The sequence below is a fragment of the Babylonia areolata genome, chromosome 4 (genome assembly GCF_041734735.1).
Source record: "Babylonia areolata isolate BAREFJ2019XMU chromosome 4, ASM4173473v1, whole genome shotgun sequence".
NCBI classification, from domain to species: domain Eukaryota; kingdom Metazoa; phylum Mollusca; class Gastropoda; order Neogastropoda; family Buccinidae; genus Babylonia; species Babylonia areolata.
In genome coordinates, this window is record NC_134879.1 from 30,942,534 (window position 1) to 30,959,013 (window position 16,480).

Genomic DNA, 16,480 nt, shown 5'->3' on the forward strand with positions numbered 1-16,480 from the left:
TGTGTGAATTGAACTGTCACTGTCATCGGCAAACAATTTCATATTGTTCTTCACTCTGCTAGGCAGGTCATTAATGTACAACAGGAAAAGCAGGGGTCCTAGAGCACTACCTTGTGACGTCTGCCTGCTGTGATGTTCCATTCACAGCCACCCTCTGCTTCCTTTGAGAAAGAAAGTCCTGGATCCAGAGTAATGCCCTGCCTGATACTCCATGTGCGTGGATCTTAGAAACTAGTCTGCAATCTGGGATGCTGTCAAACGCTTTCTGGTAATCCATATAGCACGGCTGCTCAGCCGAGCACAAAATCCGGCTCTTTAGTTGGCCGAGCAGCGTCTAGCGTCTAAAATTTTTTAATGCCAGACTTTCCCACCGCACTCTGCACTGACCGGCACATTCGCCGCGGTATTTCTGGCCCCGCGCGCCAAACCGGGACACTGCCTTCTTTGTTTCACTCGGCCCCGCAGCCCCCGCCCCACTTTTCCCACCTTTTCACAGCATCCACACATTTCCTGCAGTGATTACAGAAAGTTGAATTATTGCTATTCCTGGTTGTATTATTGGAGTGCAGTTTGATTTGATTTACACAATTTCATTATTTTATCAACATCATCGTTTCTTTTTTTTTTTTTTTTTTTTGACTACCTTAAAAATCTTCGTCTTTCTCGTGGAATGAAGGGCACAGCAGTGCCATAAGCCGACAGACACTCACCCCGCTCTCCATCCCCCTGCTGCTCGCACTCACCATGCTACAGTGTGTTCATTTAAACGTTTGTTGTGCTGCCAAGAAAAATCGCACAACTCAAAAGGTAAGCTAATCTGCATGCAGGCATGCTATATGTTCTGTGTGTATTTACGATATTATTGTGCTAAACGCCTGTTTTCTTTGAGAGGGATTTAAACTTAACGATTTTTGCGATCATGTTTCTACTTATCCTTCTCTTCTCTTTCTTCATTTATGTTTCAGCCGTTGCCGCAACAACCGCTATGTAAGAAAACATATTGTGTTTGGAGTCAATGGAAAGCTTATTTTGTGTTCTTTTTAGAAAACCACTTCTTTAGTCGTTATTTCCGATCCATCCGAGGAGATGATGCGCGAAAGAAACAAAGCAGATTTACCGCCGAACAAGCGTACAGCGAGTGCCGCTAGCGCGGCCTGTTTGTCAGCCGCGTTTATTTATATCCATGCCCTACTTCCTGGGTTCACGAACTTTCGCAGGGCCAACTAAAGTGCCAGCACTGAACACCCGTGATAGATAGCATCAATGGAGCCACCTCTGTCTAGGGTTCTTGTCCAGCTATCCAATACATCGAACAATTGCGTAGCACATGAGCGTCCCTGAACAAACCCATGTTGTTCTACTTTGTTCAGGTTGTTGGTCTTAAGATGAGCTGGTCCCTTACCAATGTCTCAAGAACTTTACAGAGAATGCATGTGAGACTCACAGGTCTGTAGTTATTTGCCATGATCATAATTCCCTTCTTAAAAATTGGAGTCACAAATGCTTCCATTCCTCTGGGCGCTTTCCTTCTTCCATTGATTTCTGAAACAGTGTCGTTATTGGAACTGCTAGGGCGTACGCAGCTTCTGACAGGAGGGGACTAATGCCATCTGGGCCTGGAGCTTCTCCTGTCTTCAGGTTCTTGAGAAGTTTTTCGACTTGCTGTACAGAAATGGTTATCCCAGTGAGTTCTGCCTCATGTGTGTAATGGAGGGTTCAGGCAGTTCACCTCCTCCCTCAACTGTGAACACACTCTGGAAAAACAGATTCAGTACTTCAGCTTTCTCTCTATCTGATGAGGTCTTCGATCCATCATTTTTCAATAAATCAGCAATTCCAGTTTTATTGCCAACATATGACCAGAATGCCTTAGGATTCTTCTTTGCTTGCGATGCAACCTTTTAAGAATATGCATTGATTTGTTTCTCATTAAACAAATATATCCAAGTCCAAATGGTGAACTGGCCGTTCGTCCCTGCAGTAATTCTCATTTAATTCAGTAAAGACAATCCACATCAGTTCAGCATCGTTTAGTTTTCCAAGTGATCACAAATCTCACAAATATAGCAAGGCTGCAGTTCAAACAAAATCAGCATAGACATGTTACAATGAGTATAAAAACATGCACATGTCACCTCACCAAAGCACTACATGATCAACCATTGAGCATTCTCTCGATCACGTTTCAGCCTGGACTTTACAGGAACACGGGTGACACTTTGGTGGAAGGATACATTTTTACAGTTGAATAAATCATTGCTGCCAAACCAGAAACTATTTTCAGACTGACCAGTCTAAATTAATCAAATTATAAATGGCTGAACTTGTGTAATGACATTACCGACCACAAAAAAACTACCCAGCGCTTTACACAAACAAAATTAGTGATTTGCTTTAGTGGTATTGTCCCAGTATTATTCAACAAAGTGAATGTTTTCACTGAGTACTTCACGGCACCAAAATTGGTGGGGATTAATACAGCTGGCACCTCTGGATCATGCTGTCAATTAAGATACTGCAATTTTGGTAAAGTTAATCCAATTTTGAAATTGCAACCTGAACTGCCATTAAGTTATTTGAAAAAAAATATGCTCAATGCAGATCTGATTCTTGGCAACAACCACCCTCAAAGTGGACCAGAGGTGTGGACACAAAGGAATACAGCCCTAGTCACTGTATGAAAACTAGACAGACCTAGTCACTGTATGAAAACTAGACAGACCTAGTCATTGAAAACTGGACATCAACATGAGTGAATACAGTGCTAGTCACTGCATGAAAGAATACAGACCTAGTCATAGCATGAAAACTGAACATCAACATGAAAGAGAACAGATCAAGTCACTGCATAAAAACTGGACATCAACGTTGGGGAATACGGACCTATGCAGTATAACAGAGGCCAAGTCACTGCATGAAATTTGAACATCAATAGGAAGGAATACAAGCCAAGACACTGCATGAAAACTGACTGGAAAGAATCCCTGCAAAGTCCTGTAGCACCACACCTCAATATTGGCCCTCATTAAAGACGATCATGTGTGTATACTGTATGTATGTATGTGTAAGCTCGCATGCTCACTAATGGATAACAAGGTCATTGTTTTGTGAATGTATGTATGCATAGTGATCCCAGCTGTAATGTGTTCCTCACTTACCCTGAAGATCATAGCTGTTATTAATACCTGAAGATCCTAGCTGTTATGAATTCCTCACCTAACCTGATGATCCCAGCTTATGTATTCCTCACCTAACCTGATGATCCCAGCTGTTATGTATTCCTCAATTAACATGAAGATCCCAGCTGTTATTAATACCTGAAGATCCCAGCTGTTAATGCCTGAAGATCACAGCTGTTATTAATACCTGAAGATCCCAGCTGTTATTAATACCTGAAGATCCCAGCTGTTAATGCCTGAAGATCACAACTGTTATTAATACCTGAAGATCCCAGCTGTTATTAATACCTGAAGACTTATGTATCCCTCACTTAACATGAAGATCCCAGCTGTTAATTCCCCTTAAACCTGTAGATGCCAGCTGTTATGCATCCCTCACTTAACCTGAAGATCCCAGAAATTATGTATGCATTCATTCATCATTTAACTTGAAGATCCCAGCTGTTGTGAATTCCTCACTCAACCTGAAGATCCCAGCATTTTATGTATTCCAAACTTAACCTGATGATCACATCTCGTATGTATTCCAAACTTAACCTGATGATCCCATCTGTTATGAATTCCTCACTTAACCTGAAAGTCTCAGCTGTTATGAATTCCTCTCTGAATCAAAGGTCACTGCTGTTACATAACTCACAAAACCTGAAGATCCAAGCTGTTACGAAGCCACTCGCACAATCTGTTTTCCAATGTTGCCTCCTCTCATCATGGAGACGAAGGCTTTCCCAGCGTTGTCCAAACCCTCAGCTACCGTCTCTTTGACCTGGTGACAATGTAACGGTACATACACTTCAGGGGAAGTTGGCCAGTCTTTATCATTTTGGATACTGTGTAACATTGGTCAGCATCAACATACAGTCAAGCATCTATATAGATTAATGTCCTTTTGTGCACAAATTAGTATATTCAGTAATGACTCAAATGATCATAGCTTCTAAGATTTCCTAACCATGGGCTCCTGAGGCCTTTTGGAAAGAAAATGAGGATTTCAGTCTTCAACTCAGTACTGCCAGTTAGCTCCCAAGACTATCCCCACAGACAACCCATTTGTATGGGTAAGAAATAAAATCGCCAAAAAAAACAAATGGTAGAATTTATGAATTGAAAACTTCCAAACTGATCAGTACCATGAGTTAGTTGGGGACAAAATATAAAACTTCCTTCTTATGCTATCATACAGTGGAATGATGAAAGTATTCATATTTTTGTTTGAAATTTGAAAAACTGGTGACTTGTGAACGAATCCAGGAAAGCACAGAGTTTGAAACGGATTAATTCAGAATGTGACATAGCCATGACAGGGCCCCTTCATCAAATTCTGTTATCTGATTTTGACAGACAAAACTGAACTGTTCAAGTGAACTAGTCACTGCGAAAATAACTCCTGCTGGTGAGCACAGCAACACACTGCATTTCTTGGTTGTAGTGGACAGTGGAAAGGTCAGTTAAGATATTCTTAGCTCATAACATTATTATGGAAATTAGGTGCCACTCCAAAAATTCAAAACTAAGGCCCTGATCTGGGCCCTACATCTGAAATGGCTGTAAACAGCAGGGCCCCGATCTGGCCCCTACGTCTGAAATGGCTGTAAACAGCAGGGCACTGATCTGGGCCCTATGTCTGAAATGGCTGTAAACAGCTGGGCCCTGATCTAGGCCCTACATCTGAAATGGCTGTAAACAGCTGAGCCCTGATTAGGGCCTTTCGTCTGGAGTGAGTTCAACAAAAACTGGTGAACAGAACAACACTTTCTTATTCACACCATGGTCACATCTAGACATATGCTTACTGCTTTGTAGATTAAAACTGAATAAAAACAAGTTAACCCATTCAACCCTAGAGAGTTTACAGCCCCAGCAGGTTCCCCTTCCATACCGATGTGGAAAAACGAAGAAAATATTCTGAAATGGACCAATTTTTCCTCAAAATTGACATATGGGGACACAGCCAGAAATACTGCTGAAGTTAGTTCTATTTGCTTGCGGTTTATATAAGAAAGAACGCGTACACCATTTTAAATAAATGCTGACGCCAGGGATGTATAATATTAAAATAATGATTTCAAAAAAAAAAAAAAAAAAAGACTGCATTGTGCATCTTCAGTCAATGCACACATAATACCTAGTGTCATTATCTTCATTCCATATCAAGGCCACTTGTGATATACTAACTTTGAGGCACTCATATTTCCACTGTAAACCACACTATTTTTCTAGTCTGCACAGGACAGGAATGTCAGACCCCTGCCGGAGTCTGCACTAATTGGGTCACAGTTAAGTATGTGTAATTAAACCACACTTTATTTTTCCACCTTCGTTTCATTTTCATAATCAAGTGTCTTGACATGATCTCTGGAGTACTGTTGTTCTTTCAAGTGACTTACACCTCAGCCCACATCCAGCAAGCTTCATACTTTCTCTTGATCACAACCATCCACCTGTCTGCAAACAAAATCACAGTGCTGCTTTCTGTCCAGTTACCCGTTTTCTAATCAAATTTTCTAGGCAGCTTCTGCAATGCTACATATATAAAGATTACTGAAGGTACACAGACAAATGTAAGCTCTCTCTAGAAAGTAAGGAACTGACAGGTGTTAAGTACAGTTCTCAGAGTATGTAGCTGCTGGCAGGAATGAAACACACACACACACAAACTGGAATTAACTACTAACCTTAATCTTCCTGGTCATGAACCACTGAGACAGCACCGCAAGACCTTCCTCAAATTTCTCTGAGTAGTTCAGCACCAGAAACCTTTCCCTGAAACACCATATTTTGTGAACTTACAAAGTTACATCTCATCTTGACACACAGTTTTTTCCTTCCCTGTCACATTATAAGATGCTGGAATTTAAAAATCACTATGCTTCACAATATGACACTTGCTTGGCTGCTGAAATTAACAGAATCATAACTTTTGACATATTCTTACTATCTTTTCTTTTAGAAAGTTATTACTTTATAAACATATAATGAAAAGACTTCCATCATGTGGCACGGGGAGTTTGTATAATAATCCCCGTCTGGTAAAATATACTTGACATGTCAAACTGATGCAAAATAGGCCTATTGGTTTCTTCTGTTTGGCCAAAACGGTCAACTCAGTATTTGTTTTCTATTTGTATTTCTTTTTATCACAACAGATTTCTCTGTGTGAAATTCGGGCTGCTCTCCCCAAGGAGAGCATGTCGCTATACTACAGCGCCACCCTTTTTTTTCGTATTTTTTCCTGCCTGCAGTTTTATTTGTTTTTCCTATCGAAGTGGATTTTTCTACAGAATTTTGCCAGGAACAACCCTTTTGTTTTCATGGGTTCTTTTACGTGCGCTAAGTGCATGCTACACACGGGACCTCGGTTTATTGTCTCATCCGAATGACTAGCGTCCAGACCACCACTCAAGGTCTAGTGGAGGGGGAGAAAATATCGGTGGCTGAGCCGTGATTCGAAACAGCGCATTCAGATTCTCTCGCTTCCTAGGCGGATGCATTACGTCCAAGCCGTCACTCCAAGTTTCACAAAAGAAGAGTTAGAACAAGCAGCTGAAACGTCAACACAGATAAAAAATTGTCAGCGCCAGTTTGGAAACTGCCGGTTTGCCAACTCCGTCATGCCTGAAGAAAACACCTTTGCCAAAGCACATGTTACAGAGACAGTGATTTGACCATCACAGCTTTTGAAAACGATGAATGTGATGGGCCTGAACAGAACATCTGTCATTTCCCACAGTTCTAAACTGAGCGATCCTGGAAGTTGGCTTTGTGCAGTCAACCTGACGTCACAACTAACCTCTATTTCCTTTCTATAGAGCCAAGCCAAATATGGTGGTGCCCTGTGTTGTCAGGTCGATAGTTTAAATCAATATATTGAATTGCACTATTACATAGACATGCTAAGTTTAATGCATAGCTCTGTAATTATTTACTCATTTGCTACTTGTCTGCAGCCCTGAGATGGCCTAAACGGTCGGCTGGGCTCTAAACAACATGAATTGAATTGCTACTTGTCTACTAACGATCCCATTGTACCTATATATTATTATTTTGGTGAACATAAGGAACAAATAATTCACTGTCGACTCCGTCTTCAGATTAGTTAACTTAGAAATGACATGTTTCATCGCCAATTAGTGAATGATCCATTCTGTGATTGTAGCAATGGTAGAGAAAGAGCTGAGCACTATTTGCTATCGTGTCCGCATTTTAGCATGGTCCGTAGAAATATTTTAAATGTTCCCAAAGAATATGTTCAGATACATACTCTCCTGAATGGTAATTCCAATTTTCAGCTTAAACATGCTGATATTTGAAACTGTACACACATTCATCAATGAATCCAGTTGATTTTAAGTATACACTGTTCTCGATGTGTAAGTGTGACATCATATCTTCTATACTAAACTTGTAATTTTTCCATACTTCCTGTCTAGTCAGTCTATCTTAAGTATGATTATGTGTAATATTATTCCCTCTCCAAATGTATCTTTTTTTCTCTTCTTTGTCTTATTCACTGACTTATTGTTTTTCTGACCTTTTTCTGCTTTCTGTTGTGAACAATGAATCTTAAAAATATGTTTATATTCGTTGTACATTCTTTAAGTGTATTCATCTCCATGGCTGCTCAAAGAAACAATGACTGCAATGACTCATTTATATGCAATTGGAAAAATGTGTATTTCAACGTAATTGTATTTATATGGCGCTCACCAGCCGTCAAACGAAACCAACAAAAATAATCACATCCCTGAGCACAATATAAACTGTTAGCTTGTTGCTCCGCTGTCTGTGTGTACATGTATGACATGTTTACTGAAAAAGTTTTGGGTAAGCCATTTTCAGGTTTTAGAGCATGATGCTGTTTCACTTCATGTTCCATTTAACCCACTGAACACTGACAAGAATTAAGGGATCTTATCATACAATTTTGATTTTTTGACACTAGCAGGTCAGCACATATATTGATCTGGGAGATCAGAAATCTCTCCACTCTGATCCCACCATGCACTGATACCAGGATCTAACCCAGGACTCTCAGATTTCAAGTCCAGCGCTCTCATCATTCACCTGTCAAAACAAAGGTGACAAAGTACCTGGTGATGTGTTTGTCCTTAATCAGCTGCTGAATGTGGGGGGAGATGGGAGGAGGGTAGGGCAGGTCCTTGTTGTACACTGCAATCTGACCGCACAGTATCACATGACCATCTGGCACCATCTGTGAAAGACAGACAAAACAACTGTTTCTTCCTTTCCACATAACAGTTAAGGTTATCCAGAGGTTATGTACACGTCAATTGTTGATTGTCATGGATTCTAACTACACAACGTTTGCATTACATAAAGTGTATGTTGTTTTTTTAATACATCTTATTCCCTTATCAAAAATTATTCTTTTTTTTTTTTTTACATGAACCGTTTCTCACTTGTTCAATGACACGCTCGCTGAGGTCTCCTCCCACATTGTCGAAGTAAACATGGATTCCCTCCGGGCAGGCCTGTGACAGCTGGGCAGGGAGATCAGGGCCCTTGTAGTTCACTGCAGAATCAAATCCCAGCTCCGTTGTCAAAAACTGGCATTTGGCCTCACTGCCGCAGATGCCAACAACTCGTTTGGCTCCCAGAAGACGTGCCACCTGACACCCACACAACATCAGGCAAGGTCAATCACCACAGAGATAAATGAATGATTGTTATGAGATACACTTAAAAGATGTTTTTATAATCAACATTTTTGGGACAAAGATACTTATCTACAGGATATTCCATCAGCTGTATGGAGTCTGCAGTTTCAATATCACGCACACACTCACACAGAACACACACACACACTCGCACAGAACGCACACACACACACTCTAACACCCTCCTACCCACTCACCCACCCACACACACTCTTAACACATTCACTCCCACCTACTCACCACCCGCACGCATGCACACATACCCTGCACCCACCCATCCTCCCACACACATTCAAACACCCATGCATCCCCCCAAACCCACACACACAAACACCCACCCACCCCCACACAAACACTCATGCACCCCCAACCCCTCACACACACAAACACCCATGCACCCACCCACCCACATTCAAACACCCATGTACCCACTCACCCACACTCAAACACCATTGCACCCATCCACCTCCTCACAAGTGCACAGATACATCCATACACTCGCCCAACCCCCCACACACAGAAACACCCATGCACCCACCCAACCCCCCACACACTGAAACACCCATGCACCCACCCAACCCCCCACACACTGAAACACCCATGCACCCACCCAACCCCCCCCACACAGAAACACCCATGCACCCACCCAACCCCCCACACACTGAAACACCCATACACCCACCCAACCCCCCACACACTGAAACACCCATGCACCCACCCAACCCCCCACACACTGAAACACCCATGCACCCACCCAACCCCTCACACACTGAAACACCCATGCACCCACCCAACCCCCCACACACTGAAACACCCATGCACCCACCCAATCCCCCACACACTGAAACACCCATGCACCCACTGAAACACCCATGCACCCACCCAACCCCCCACACACAGAAACACCCATGCACCCACCCAACCCCTCACACACTGAAACACCCATGCACTCATCCCCCACCACACACACTCAAACACCCATGACCCATCCAAAACACTCGGACACCAATGCACCCCTCACACACACGCACTCAAACACCCATGAACCAACTGACCCCCCTACAAACACACCCACACCCACCCACACACTCAAACACCTGCCCACCGACACACTCAAACACCCACCCACCAACACACTAAAACACCCCCACGCACACCTTGAAACACCCACCCACCCACCCACACTACCTGTCCAGCTACGGAGCCAGTGGAGCCAGCAGCAGCACTGACTACAACAGTCTGCCCCCCGTCTGGCTTCACATGACCTTGCTCCAACATGCCCAGATACGCGGTCAGACCAGTACCTCCCAGCAAACTCAGCGCCAAGGATGGCTGGCTCGAAAACAATTCCTTGGGCAGCTGCAATGTGAATGCAGTATAGGTTTTAAACCGAAAATGTTTTCTGACAAACAATCATAAAGAATGAGGAAAAAATGTGTCCTTTTGAACTGAAAATATTGTGTCAAAATGTTTAATATTTTGCTTCTTTAACTTAATACTTATTTGGAAAATTCTGCATTCTTATATGTTCATAATTAATTTCTAAGCAGAAGAATAGAAAACATTGACTGAGAGATCAAATTATATTCAAACTGATGTACAGAAACATTTACTTCCAATGTATTCATTTGCTGGTAAAATAAGTTGGTGTTTTTATGAGTATAGAATATACTATTCCATATGTGCCAAGATACTATAAATCAGACAAACCTGATTTGGTAAGTCAATGTCTGATGTTCCATTCCTTGGACATAAAGACAAGTGAACACATGAGCAGCAACTTTTCACTGGAAACAGTAATGATGCAAACCCTTTGAACCTCACTACACTCCCCTCAAAATCGTTTAACATGAGATGACTGTCAAGGCGGAATTCATTGGTTCATGTCATGATCATGGATACTTTGCACATATGCACTCACTGTCACTTTATTTATTATCGGTTTTTTTAAATTATTATTATAATTTTTATTATCTTTTATTTTATATTTTTATATTCATTAATTAATTTATTTATTCACTTATCTTTGATCTATATATTTATTTCCTTTTTTTTTTCTTCTTTCTTTTTTTCTCAAGGCCTGTCCAAGTGTGTTGGGTTATGCTGCTGGTCAGGCATCTGCTTGGCAGATGTAGTGTTGCGTATATTGATTGGTCCGAACGCAGTGACGCCTCCTTGAGCTACAGATACCGATACTGATACTATCACACAAATACACCCTTAGAAACAAGCACTCACACCTCAAAGTAATCTGAAACACAAACAAGATGCTAATTCGACCACAGTACCTTTCTGACTTGTTTGCTGTCAGTGACGAAGAACTCAGACCAAGGCCAGAAAAAGTTCCCTGACACCAGGTCACCAGAGGTCAGAGTGGGGTCAGCACTGGCCTGCACCTCTCCCACTCCCCCAAGACCATCAACAGGCTTGCCCAGTTGCCATGCTGACATGTAGTGTACTCCAGAATCTTCGTTCATGCGGCATCGCTGCAAAGATAATGAAAGAGGGGAGAGGTCCGGTCAGAAGGGGGTAGGGGTGGGTACACCAGTAAACAGCCATAAATCAAAGACTTGCAGAACTGTGTTTGGCAAAAAAATCATTCATTTTAGTACATTCTTCTCCTCTTTGTTCATGGGCTGTGACTCCCACGTTCACTCGTATACAAGTACACGAGTGGGCTTTTACATGTATGACCGTTTTTACCCCGTCATGTAGGCAGCCATACTCCATTTTCAGGGGAGTGCATGCTGGGTATGTTCTTGTTTCCATAACCCACTGAATGCTGACATGGATTACAGGATCCCTAACGTGCCTATTTGATCTTCTGCTTGCCGTATACACACAAAGGGGGTTCAGGCACAAGCAGGTATGCACATATGTTGATCTGGGAGATCAGAAAAATCTCCACCCTTTACCCACAAGGCGCTGTTACCGAGATTCAAACTAGGGACCCTCAGATTGAAAGTCTAACGCTTTAACCACTCAGGTGTTCTGCCTGTCTAGTACATTCCATGTCCAACTCTTATTTACATTAAGAGCAAACCTGATGCTCACAAAAAAGTAACTTTGGGTTTAACTCAGCTCAGTAAGACAAATCCTGTTAAAAAAAATGTATGCAACATTCATTTTTGTTCATACACTTTTTTTTAAATCACAGAAAATAAGTCCAAATACAAATAATTTTTGATACCTTTACTGATTCAATGGCTCTGATTAGTCTATCCACACCTAACTGCACTCCAACATTCTTGCCACTGAAACTAAATGCCAAGTCAGCTGGGGATATGGCCTCATTCAGCATCAACCACAGCTTGGAACTACCTTTTGATTTGATTTGATATGGATACATAGCGCCTATCCTTGGTTGGAGACCAAGCCCCAAGCGCTTTACAAATCAGTGTCATTTGCACAACATGCTGCCCACCTGGGTAGAGCCAGCTGACAGCTGCCATTGGGCTCTCCTCATTCGTTTCATGTGTCATTTAATCAGATTTCAGGAACGCGTACACATACGCTCAGACATGAAACATTTTATGCGTATGACCACTTTATTTACCCCACCATGTATGCAGCCATACTCCATTTTTGGGAGTTTGCATGCTGAGTATGTTATTGTTTCCATAACCCACAGAACGCTGACATGGTTTATAGGATCTTTAACATGTGCATTTGATCTGCATGTGTATACACACAAAGGGGGTTCAGGGACAAGCAGGTCTGCACATATGTTGACCTGGGAGATCAGAAAAATCTCCACCCTTTACCCACCAGGCGCTGTTACTGAGATTTGAACCCAGGACCCTCAGATCAAAAGGCCAATGCTTTAACCACTCGGCTATTGCACCTGCTGCACATGGACATAGATTCCACTGCCCTTTGTAAAAACACAGAAAATTCCACAATCATCACAATGATATTAATCCATGATATCATAACCAGCAATAAATGTTAAGTCTTACTGAGGAGGATGACCTACCAATGCTGGGTCAACAGACAAGAAAAGATTTTTAATCAGCACTTGTCCTGGCGACAAGCTGTCCGCTGATGGCATCTCGCATGGTTCTGTCCTGAAGTTTTCCTCACAAGGTTCACCATTCACTCCTGACAAACACAGAAAAAAAAAAACAGTATGAGAAAACCAATACAGTTTATGTCAAGTCTTATGTGGAAAAGGGCTATCCCAAAGCATCTTATATCTATGCTTTATACATATTTTCCTTTTCACATATCAACCTTAACATTCTACAGAATCATATCTAAACTTTTCTCATACTGGTACATGGCCATTCCTGAATGAACATATCAGTTGTGCGAGAGGAAGAGAGAGAGAGAGAGAGAGAGACAGAGACAGAGAGATAGAGAGATAGAGAGAGAGAGAGAGAGAGAGAGAGAGAGAGAAAAGAAAATTGTTTTCTTCGAGGATAATATCTAAGCACTGGCATGTTTTGTTTTTTTACATCAAGTCCCCACCATGAACAGGGTCCACACTACACAATACTACATAAAGTCATCATCATGGCCTGGCTTCGCTGACGAAGATCTAGGAAGGGCGTTGTCCACGTCTGATGCAGGCACGCTCATGGCTGACAAGGCCAATGCGGGAAAAGCAGAGTCGGCCGCAGCGGTTGCAAGGGAAAGTCTGGTCTGGGTTTGCGGCTGCAGTGTCGTGGTTCTTCCTCCTTCTGCGTTTGTCCTCAAGGCTGGCCCTGCGGTTGTTTTCGAAGGAGGAGACAGCTTGGTGGATGGTGCGTCGCCAGGTCTCTCGATCAGCGGCTACTGCAGACCACTGGCGATGGTCAATGTGACAGGCACCGAGAGCTTTCTTCAAGGAGTCTTTGTATCTCTTCTTGGGTGCTCCTCTGTCACGGTGGCCAGTGGACAGTTCGCCATACAGCGCAATCTTGGGCAGGCGGTGGTATAAAGTCATAAGCATGGTAATAATATACACAGAAAAAAGAAATGAAAAATGTGCACAAGCACACACAAACAGGCACAAGCATGGTGCTAATAAAATATACAGGAAAAAGAAACAAAGAACACACACACACAGTATTAATAAAACAAAATTTGAAAATTAATATACTTCATCATTCATGGGCTTAACTCCCACGTTCACTTGTACATATATATATATATACGAGTGGGCTTCTATGTATATGACCATTTTTACCCTACCATACAATGTTTTCGGGGTGTGCGTGCTGGGTATGTTCTTGTTTCCATAACCCACCAAATGCTGACATGGACTACAGAATCTTTAATGTGTGTATTTGATCATCTGTTCGCGTATACACACAAAGGGGGTTCAGGCACAAGCACGTCTGCACATATGCTGACCTGGGAGATCAGAAAAATCTCTACCCTTTACCCACCAGGCGCATTTACTGGGATTCGAACCCAGGTCTCTCAGATTGCAACCTGTCAAAATGAATATTAAAAAAAAGTAACAAACACACATGAATACATAGTGTATGGTATCAAACTAGTGCTCTACTATGTGCGCGTTTGTGTGTGTATATATACTTCATGTGTGTGTGTGTGTGTGTGTGTGTGTGTGTGTGTGTGTGCGCGCGCGCGCGCGCGCGTTTGTGCGTGTGTACATGCAGTTTGATATGTTCCCACTGAACATCCCACTGAATAAAATTTGGCCGGCACTTGGCATCGATCCTCAATCGGTGTGCAGCGAGCAGACTGACATCGGTATCGAATAATTAATGGATGTAACGTTCAGTCCTCGTTCAATGAAAGTCTATGCATTCTTCAGTTCCGGGGAACTGCGGGCTTTAGAAAAGCTCGCTTGACGAAACGTCGCTGTCGCTGGTTTAAATACACGTTTGGAACGATTTTACAAAAATAATCAGCAAGCAATTGAGAAGAGAACATTTGAATAGAAATGCTATTTTCTGCATGCATCTACCTGACATTTACCTGGCCTACTGTTCAAAATGACAGTGCTGTTAGTCCGTCCTTCCATGACAACATATATTGTGCAGCTGAATACTCAAGATACTTCTCAAGCTTCTTTCGTTTTACACCCGACTTGACAGTGAACTTTGGACTGAAGAGCATTGAAGGGAGATAAGTATAATTCCATGGTGGCCTTACTCTGTGTACAAGTTAGGGGGCGTAGGGGGAGGAACGGGGATGAGAGGGGGTTGGGGGGTCGGAGTGGGATGCAAATTATTGACCTCCCTTGCCTGAAGCACGTGAAGCACGTCATGGTCATGACCTTTCTGGAAAGTCTACAGAGATTCTTTGCAGCCAACAGCACGTGTGGCTTCAGTTCCGGCAGCAGTGGAAAAACAGGCCTCAACGAGACGCAACTACTCGAATTCATTGAATCCTTCATCCTGCCACGACTAAAAAGGTCTCCATCTACGTTGAAACAGATCGCTCTTATTCTAAAGAATAAATGTCCAATGTTAAACATGAATAGCTAGCCTTTAATGTTCTCTTTGCATCACTCATGTTTTCCGAAAATTGGGCCAATTAAACTATCAATTTCGTTAACCGGCAGAGTCAGTAGAAATTCATTGCTGCCGGCAAACATTGAATTAACTGACTCAGCGGATGACTGACTCAGTCAACGACATGGACAGCAAACCCGGCCGGCAATTAACGGACCACACTCATCGGCGTGATAAGAGCAGTAGTCTGAACACGGCTCGGCATCTAACCTCACATGAAACTGAGAAGGCCGGCTACAATTCAGTAAGCCGGACTTTACCTGCACTGATGGCCCGGCGTCATCATGGGGGGTCAATGCCGAGTTAGCAGTTGCCCAGTATACAGTCATAGTTTGTTTTTCTGAAAGATGGGAACGGAAACAAACCAAGAATACCTACACTTAATTCCAAAATACCATGTTACATACCTGAAAGAATCGCTGAGTTCCGCTAATCAATTGCACAAGGCAGCTGAAAGATCCAGAGGACCGGCTGTGGAAAATACACTGAGCCTTGATTGACTCGCCGGCCGGGCTCTAAATGAGGTGTTAATTTGATGAGCACTGAAAACAGATTGTGACTCGGGTCAGATGAGACGGAAAAGCTCGACTACTTATATCCTTTACGAGCCCGTGGCGCCGCAGCTTTGCCGACAGCGGAGATGCTCTTGTGATCATTGAATGTTTGTACGAAACGTAAGCCCGCCGGTATAATGACCACATGCTATTCCACTGAGTGGTCTCCATCTTCTTTCAGCTAGCCGTTCAAATCATCTCCATGTTTTTTGACACACTGTTCTAGTCAGTATAAAGCCCCTCCCATTGGTGAGAGCAGAGTTGACTCTTGATGACCAAGGCTGTGCCGGTCAGTCGGGTCTCTTCATGAGCCTGAGATCCGAGGACCGCTGGCCGAGTCACACAGTCACAGCCTATCCATCTTAATTTCTTCAAGTTCCCCTCCACTCCTCTTGTGTGCCTCTTAGTTGTGAACCGCAATACTCATTCCGACGGTCTTGAGGGGAAAGCATGTAGTGGATTTTGACGGACAACTTCGGTCCGGGAGCAGGACTGGACCAGTTGGAGACAAGAAAACGCCAGCTGGGAAAAAAAGCAGCTTTCTTTCTTCTCTCTCAGCCTTTTTTTTTTTTCCCCTTCAAGTTCCTTTTCACGGGAATCCTCAA

The 16,480-nt window shown here is 42.8% G+C and overlaps 1 protein-coding gene across 4 annotated transcripts; it reads right to left on the reverse strand.

Moving 5' to 3' along the window:
- Positions 1–1,962: 1,962 nt before the first annotated feature.
- LOC143281045 (prostaglandin reductase 2-like) lies at positions 1,963–15,972 on the reverse strand. 4 transcript variants are annotated; one of them, XR_013055087.1, is made up of 9 exons: positions 14,783–14,920; positions 12,831–12,955; positions 11,143–11,340; positions 10,043–10,213; positions 8,597–8,806; positions 8,267–8,388; positions 5,852–5,939; positions 3,393–3,942; positions 1,963–3,317 (listed from the first exon to the last, which is right to left on the reverse strand). XR_013055087.1 is itself a non-coding variant. In XM_076585954.1 (8 exons), the coding sequence occupies exons 2-8, from the start codon at positions 12,903–12,905 to the stop codon at positions 3,838–3,840; spliced, it is 969 nt and encodes a 322-aa protein (XP_076442069.1). In that variant the 5' UTR covers positions 12,906–12,955; positions 15,729–15,972; the 3' UTR covers positions 1,963–3,837. The 4 variants fall into 4 exon arrangements, 2 of the variants coding, with proteins under 2 accessions (XP_076442069.1, XP_076442067.1); XR_013055088.1 differs by having other exon boundaries at positions 1,963–3,216; positions 3,251–3,942; XM_076585954.1 differs by lacking the exon at positions 14,783–14,920 and adding an exon at positions 15,729–15,972 and having other exon boundaries at positions 1,963–3,942.
- Positions 15,973–16,480: the final 508 nt, after the last annotated feature.

What these genes read in the sequence shown, in the direction of transcription:
- LOC143281045 (XM_076585952.1), bottom strand. Translation starts at nt 14,828, where the DNA reads ATGGAAGGACGGACTAACAGCACTGTCATTTTGAACAGTAGGCCAG. An exon ending in CATTTTGAACAGTAGGCCAG is followed by an intron (nt 12,956 to 14,782) that starts GTAAATGTCAGG and finishes TGTGTTTGTCAG; the next exon opens with GAGTGAATGGTGAACCTTGT. An exon ending in AAGGACAAACACATCACCAG is followed by an intron (nt 5,940 to 8,266) that starts GTACTTTGTCAC and finishes ATGGTGTTTCAG; the next exon opens with GGAAAGGTTTCTGGTGCTGA.